The 7,500-nt window shown below is 55.2% G+C and overlaps 1 protein-coding gene across 1 annotated transcript; it reads right to left on the bottom strand.

The window, feature by feature from the left end:
- Window positions 1-4,642: 4,642 nt before the first annotated feature.
- MESP2 (mesoderm posterior bHLH transcription factor 2) lies at window positions 4,643-6,801 on the bottom strand. The gene is made up of 2 exons (XM_077122390.1): window positions 6,049-6,801; window positions 4,643-5,290 (listed from the first exon to the last, which is right to left on the bottom strand). Exons 1-2 carry the CDS (start codon window positions 6,799-6,801, stop codon window positions 5,021-5,023), a joined length of 1,023 nt encoding a protein of 340 aa, XP_076978505.1. The 3' UTR covers window positions 4,643-5,020.
- Between the last annotated feature and the right edge of the window lie 699 nt (window positions 6,802-7,500).

The following is a 7,500-nucleotide window of genomic DNA, read 5'->3' as shown; positions in this document are numbered from 1 at the left end:
GGAGGAGCAAAGCGCCCAAATCTGCTAGGCCTCTGAATCCCCTGCCAAGGAGCTTGTTGACGCCCCGGGCCCCTGCCCCTGCCCCCTGCGCCGAGCCACGTGCTCAGGCCAAAGCAGAAGCTCCCCTTGCAGCCTCGCACTGGGTCCTCAGCAGCACGAGCCAAGCGCAGCCGTCGTTTATTGAGCACCTACTAGGTGCCAAGCATAAGAAAGCTGATTGCCTTCCGCAGCTCAGGAGATGGAGGCTCGGGAGGGCTGAGGTCTGCCCACAGTCACACGGCAAGCAGGAGCCCCGGGAGAGGTGCAGGCGGGTCAGCGGCCCTGTCGTCTGCCCCACGGTCGCCTCATCCCTCCTGCTGTAGTGGACAGGACTCATGGACAGAGGCTGGGGCAGGAGCCAGACCCACAACGTCTACAAGGTGGATGGAAAATGCCACCTAGGCCAATTCCTCTCTAGGAGATGGGGAAACTGAGGCCCAGAGAGTGGCTGCCAGGCAGGGTTGGGGGGAGGCCACCGGGTGGCAGAGGCCAGAGCCGTGTTCCTAACCTTTTAATGAGCCCCCATCACCTCAGCACTCGCCTCTGAGCTCCTTTCCCAACTCTTCATTCCCTGCTTTCCCCCCTGCCCAGGGGCAGGTGCTTCAGATGCCTGCTGTTCCCACCTGGCTCACACTGGTTTTTCTTTTTCTTTTTCCTTTTGTAGTTTAATGTATTTTAATAGCAAACCTATAGGAACAGCGCAGAAAAGAGACAGCATTAAAAACATGTACTTGTATGTAGGAAAACTTAGAAAAGTCTAGTGAATGGATGGAATCTACTGTGTGATAAAAATGCTACACCACCATTTAGTTGTCATCATTAAGAAATTCACTTGTTTTCAAAAAATCCAAATGCTGGCATTATCCAGAAAAATTTAACAGATTTATTTGAATTGCTATCAACTTGAACTGTTGAAACTTGTTCACTGAAACATTTTGACTCACGTTAATGCTTTATGTCCCTGCATTTATATTAAAAATTCACACACAAATGAAAGCAGAAAAACTGCCCCCTATTTCCATCCACAATCATATACTGAATTACCTTTTGACCCCATGGGGGAAAAAAAAATCTAATGTCCAGAACTACCAATAACAGTATGAAAAGAAAAAACACATTTTTTTTTTTGAGAATGAATTGTTTTCCACCAAAGTGAACATTTATTTTTATTTTTCATATGTTGTATTGTTGAGGGAGGGCACGTTTCATTCTTTTTCCATGTGAATGTCCTGTTATTGCGGCAACATTTGTTGAATTTTTCTTTTTTGGGGGGGGATGGGGTGGCGGTGTCCTGGTGGGATGCAAACCCGCTTCCCACATGACAGGCAAGAATTCTACCACTGAACTATCCTTGCACTCCCTGAAGTGGATTCTTAAGCACGTCCTCCACGTCTGCAGTGTGGAGCTGGATGTCTTCTGGCACAATTGTTACACTTTATTACACCAACACAGGCTGGTGTCTTCCACAGGGCCAGCCAGGTTGGCCTCATTTGCCTCCTGCAAAGCACCAATAGCAGCGCTCTGGGAGCTCAGAGCTGTTTTAAAGTCTTGTGCAATTTCTCACACCAGATGCTGGAAGCGAAGTGTGTAGATCAGAAGTTCAGTGACTTCTGATGACGTCTAATTTCACGGAGTGCCACAGTACCAGGCCTACGACCAAGAGGGTTCTCCACTCCCTCCACGCTCTTGTGAGCGGCTTTTGCAGACTGTTGCTTCATGGGTACTTTACTGCTGGTCGGTTTACAGGCAGCCTGCTTTATACGGGGCATGGTACAGACGCCTCCTTACTTACACTCCTTCTCCTTTGGCTGGAGCTCGGCAAGCCAGAGGAGGCACTGGCGTTGGAGAGCCACAACCTCCTACTGTTTTTTTTTTTTTTCACCCTGAATCACTCTTTTACCACACCTCTTGGGAAACTCCTACACATCCGTCAATGCCCAGCTCCAAGACCACCTCTTCTGCAACTTTCTCCTACCCCTGAGTCAGCAGATACAGAACGAAGTTACCACCCCTGACTGTTCCGCAGCCCACGGCACCCTTTCCCCGAGGTCCCAGAGAGAGCTCTTTTATTATTATTATTATTATTTTAAATATTTTTGTTACAAACAACGAACCAACATACCAACATTCTTCTTGTTTTTTTTTTTTGTCATTCCATCAATATTTATTTAATACTTATTCAGTACTTCGTGACAGGCTCTTAAAACAGGACTGCCACAAATGGCTAAAGCCACAAAAGAAAGGAAAGTTGTGGGGAAAGGGCACAACCTTGGCTCAGGATGTGTCACCACTGCCACCTTGGAAACTGTAGATCAGGATGGTCATCAGGCTGAGACAGAGATGCCCTGCTCCCCCACTGCTAATGTTTTCTAAAACCATGTGCCTACCAGCGATATTCTAGGAAAAGAAAAAACTGAGCCTTAAGGTGCTAACGACTAGGAGACAAACATCTTCCGGTCTGCTCATGCCTTTCCAGGTCCCACGTGGAGGCGCCAAACAGAAGGAGCCCCCAGCCCTGCACTCCTCGTAACTGAAGACCAGGTTCCAGCCCAGCACCTGCTGCCTGGAACCGCGAAGTCACCCCGCCTCAGTTCTCCCCTGAAGTGCTCGCGAGTGCTCCAGCTTGCGCACCGCCTTGGCCGCGCTCCAGGCCCGTCGGGTCGAAGTTGCTCCATTTGTCCTTGGCCACCAGCAGGTCCCCGGCACCGCGGTCGCCCCGCCCTTGGCCGCGGGTGGCAGAGGCAGCGGGGAGCCCACGCCCTCGCCTGTGGGGCCCTTGTTGATGCTGAAGAGCCACGACATGGCACCGTGAGCCTTGCGACGCTGAACCGCCGGGACCTGAGCGCGAGTGTGGTTCGTGCTCCGCGGAACAGCCTCCACACGTGACACAGCAACTCTCAAAGGCACCGCCCATACCATCCTTCTTGACAATCATTCTCGACACGGTCACAACCAGCGGCTCACAATGTCATCACACAGTGTGTATTCATCACCATGATCATTATTTTGAACACTTGCATCACTCCAGCAAAAGAAAGAAAAAAGAAAAAAACTCATACATGCCATATCCCTTACCCCTCCCTTTCATTGATCACTTGTATTTCAATCCACTAGATTTATTTCAACCTTTGTTCCCCCTATTATCTGTTTATTTTTAGCCATATTTTTGTATTCATCTGTCCATACCGTAGTTAAAAGGAGCATCAGACACAAGGTTTCACAATCACACAGTCACACTGTGAAAGCTGTATCATTATACAATCATCTTCAGGAAACATGGTACTGGAACACAGCTCTGTGGGAACCTGCTTATGGCACCGGCAGTGTGCCGGCTATCTTGTGGTCTGAAGCCACCTTAAGTACTATCTCAAGTTAAGTTCCTTCTTCTCTCACTTCCGCTCTGCCCATTCCCCAAAATCGGCTGACCAGCCTTGGCTAATCTGCCTTTCCCAATTTAAAGTATCGCCCAATCTCTGCTAACACCCGATACAAGTCACTTCCCCTTTCTTGCTGTATAAGAATACCCTGGATTCACCCTCAATAAATGAGACTTGATCAGAATCCTGTCTTGTCTCCATTCTCTGTGTCTCTTGTCCCCCCAATTCTCACTCCCTCCCTCAGGTCCAGGTTCTTCTCTCCCGCAGGTCAGGTCACAGCTCTACATTTTCAGGCAGTTCCCTCCAGTCTCTCCATTACATCTTGAATAATAAGGTGATATCTACTTAATGCGTAAGAATAACCTCCAGGATAACCTCTCAACTCTGTCTGGACTATCTCGGCCACTGACACTTTATCTTGTCTCATTTCTCTGTTTCCCCTTTCGTTCGGGAAGGTTTTATCAATCCCTTGATGCTGAGTCCCAGCTCATCCTAGGATTTTTGTACCATGTTGCCAGGGAGGTCCACACCCCTGGGAGTCATGTCCCACGTAGACAGGGGGAGGGAGGGGCCTCTTCTCTTTACTTAAGACAGAACAAACCAAAGCAGCCAGGACTAACTGATGTAATTCAGAATGAAACCACACTGTCAAAACTGCTTTGTCCGCGGCGCCTCCTCCAGGCTGCCCCATGCCCTCTGGACCCAAAGAACATTGCACAAACCCCCCTCCCACTTAGGACCTGGGCTCTGACCGCTTTACCTCCCTGTAATGCAGCTATTAGTTGGGGAGTGTTTTATTTCATGGCACCCATGGGCCTAGCACACAGCAGCCGTGCGGGAAGTGTCCTTTGAAAATACATCACGTTGAGAAAAGAGCACTAAATCGCAGCTTCCTGGTCTCCCCACACTGAGGCCCTGTCTGTCTGTCCACAGCTGCATGTGCCACCCTATGGGGTGACAGGCAAGTGCCCAGAGGAATGGAAAGGGCAAGGTAACGGGGTGGAGGTGCACAGAGCTGGTCCTGAAGGTGCCGTCTGGCACAGAGGGTGAGGGGGAGCCCCTGGCCAGGAGCCTAGACCCAACAAATAGTGTCAAACTGACCTAGGAGTGCCTATGTCAACCTAGGCAGGCCTGGGTTTAGGGGGAGTATGGCTCGTTCCCCACGAGATCAGAGGATTTTTCCTCTCCAGAGACTATAAAAATCCACATTCATAGAAAAACAGAACTAAATTTTTGTTTTTGTTTTCAATAAGTAAGAAATAATAATAATAAATCCAAGCATCGAAACTTCTGGCCAACTGTCACCAAGAAGCAGAGCCCGGGGCCTGCCCCCACACTCGCTCACCCACCTTCATGCCCGAGCAGCCCCGATCTGCAGGGCACTGGGCATTCTGCAGGGTGCCTAGGATGGGGGGGTGCCACCCAGGCCCACTCCAGCCAGGGAGCCCACATACTGCCTGCTTCACCCACTGCTTCCAAGTAAGATATCGCTTGGAAAAAGGGACCTTGGCTAAAGGACAGTCCGAAAACCACTGTAGTAGCAAGAAAGGGGATGTCTGCATGACACGCCTAATTCCTGCCAGGAAAGGGGGCGGGGAAGGTGGTCAGTAGAAGACACCCAGGCTGGCCCCTTCCAAATCTTCTTGCCAAAGTTCAGGGCAGCCCCGAAGCTGCAGGCCTGAGCTCTGGGGAAGGCCTGTTTCACTGAGCTGGAAGGCGGGGCCTGGTCCCTGGTCCTCGGAGCTGGGGAGCATCTCGGCACAGGGACTCCAGCACCCCCACTGCGTCTGAGACTGGACTCCCTGGTAGATTGGGTGGAGCAGGACAGGTGGTGTTCCCAGGGGCAGACAGGATTCTGGAGACACAGAGACACCCTGCAAGTGAGACAAGAGCAAGCGGTTAGTAGATCGCTGACTGATGCCTGGAGACGTCCCCCAGGCCGTGGCTGCAGCTTCTGGACAGTCAGGAGGCTGTGAATCTGGGGTCTGGGGCTACACCCCAGTCAGGAGGCTGAGAATCTGGGGTCTGGGGCTACACCCGATCCCCAGCTCTGCTACTCATTAGCCGTAAGACCTCTGGTAGCTTCCTTTAGCCCCAATCTCCTCATCTGTAAAATGGGATGGTAATACTGATACCTATTTTACAGGATGCCAGGCCCACAGTAAGTATTCAGTAAAAGATGTCTACTAGTATGAGGTTTAATGAAGATATGGAACCTCATGCGTGCGTGAAGCCTGAAGGAAATACAAAGGTCAGAGCTCGAAGCCCATCTACCAGGGGGCCCCGCCTCCCCATACCCAGCCCTTGGTGGAGCACTTACGGCAAATTTCCTAACAGTGGCCCTTGCTGCCCTCCTGCCTGCGGAGCCAGTCCAAGGTTTCTCCCCTGTTCCCCACGGCTGTACAGTGCCGGGGGTTGGGGTAGGGGCGGGGTGGCCTTAATTCCCAGGGGCCACGTCTTCCCCAAGCAGGTTAGGGTCCCGTCCACCCTCCCCTGGGCTTCTCTCCACCACTAACATTTGGAACAGATATCCCGGGACCTAAAAGGTACGGATCCTCCACAGACTGGGGACTGCCCACCCTCTTCACGTGCAGCTGAAGCCCGGGGCCCGCCCCACGGCGGCCGCGCGTACCGGGTACACAGCCGCCAGCTCCGAGCGCGCGGGGCACGGCGTCCAGGGCGCGGCCGGATTCCCCGGCTCGGGACAGGCCTGCGGCGACGCCCGAACAGCCGCGTCGGGCGCTCTCGCCTGGATCAGATACGGGGGCGACAGCACGCCGGGCCGGTGAGGGGGTGCCCCCCAGAGATCTGCGTCGGGGACCGGGCTCCCCAGGCGCGCGGCCGCGGCCGGGCCCTGCGTGCGCGCCTGCGCGGGGCCGCCGTCGGGGCAGCGCGGGCAGCCGCGCGGGGCCGCGGGGTCGCGGCGCGGGGGGCGCGGGCGCGGCCGGCCGTCGTCGCCGAGGCCCAGCACGGCCGACAGGTGGCCGATGTAGCGGATGGCCAGGCGCAGCGTCTCGATCTTGGTCAGGCTCTGGCCGGCGGGCGCCACGGACGGCGGCAGGAAGCGGCGCAGCTCGTGCAGGGCGCGGGCGAGCGTGCGCATGCGCAGCTTCTCGCGCTCGCTGGCGCTCTGCCGCTGGCCGCCCGCGGGGCCGGTCCGCGCGCGTCGGGGCGCCGTCGGGGCGGCCTCGGGGGCGCGGGCGCTGCGGCCTGGGGGACCCGGCGGCCAGGGCCCGCGGGCGCCGTCGCACGGACACGAGCCGGATGAGTCCGAGGAGGAGGAGGCTGGGGACGTGGAGTCCGAGTGGCCGGCCCAGCCCCAGCCCTGGAGGAAGGTCCAGTGATCGCGGCCCGGGAGGCTCTGCGGAGGAGGCGACTGGGCCATGGCCGGGGAAGCTGCGCCGGCCACCTCCGGGCCTGAACCTTTATCCTGGCCAAAGGTGCGAGGTGGCCCCCCGCCAGGTTACAGAGAGGTGTCAAAACCCACAGAGCCCAGGGATGGTCTGGGTAGGGGGGCCCTGGGAAAGCGGGCCCATTTGCGGAGGTGTGGATTCTGACTCCTCCGGGGCTCTAATGGAGGCTCCTGCAGCCCGGGAAGTGTGGGAGGGACAATTCGCATCTGGACGGAGTTGCTAAGCTTCTCACCGGGCGCCCACCACCCCGCCCATCCACTGCGCGGGGAGAGTGCCCAAGAGCCGGACGCGGGGGCCCGGGCAGTTGTGGGGGGATGGCCAGGCTGCCTCCCGGGCGGCTCATGGACCCCCGAGCACTGGCAGCTGCACCAGTAGCTTCCACCAAGTGCACAAGCCCTTGGGTGAGGCCCTAGGCTGGGCCATACAAGTGGTCCATTAAGTGTGTCCAGAATTCCCTGTTGATTTGCCGTGATCACAACTGCCCACAACCTCAGTTTCTCCTCATTAAGAATGGAGTGTGGTGGGTGATGCAGAAAGGGGGCCAGGGGGCTTAGAGCTAAGCAGGCCTGGGTCAGACCCTCGTTGTAGCCTGTGTCATCTTGCACAAATCATTTGCCTTCTTGCAGGCTCGGATTTTCTTAATAGCTCAGCACTACTAATAAAGGATACCT

This window comes from Tamandua tetradactyla, chromosome 12, assembly GCF_023851605.1.
Source record: "Tamandua tetradactyla isolate mTamTet1 chromosome 12, mTamTet1.pri, whole genome shotgun sequence".
Taxonomy (NCBI): Eukaryota; Metazoa; Chordata; class Mammalia; order Pilosa; family Myrmecophagidae; genus Tamandua; species Tamandua tetradactyla.
The sequence above is the reverse complement of the archived record's forward strand: the minus strand, read 5'-3'. Positions and strand labels throughout refer to the sequence as shown.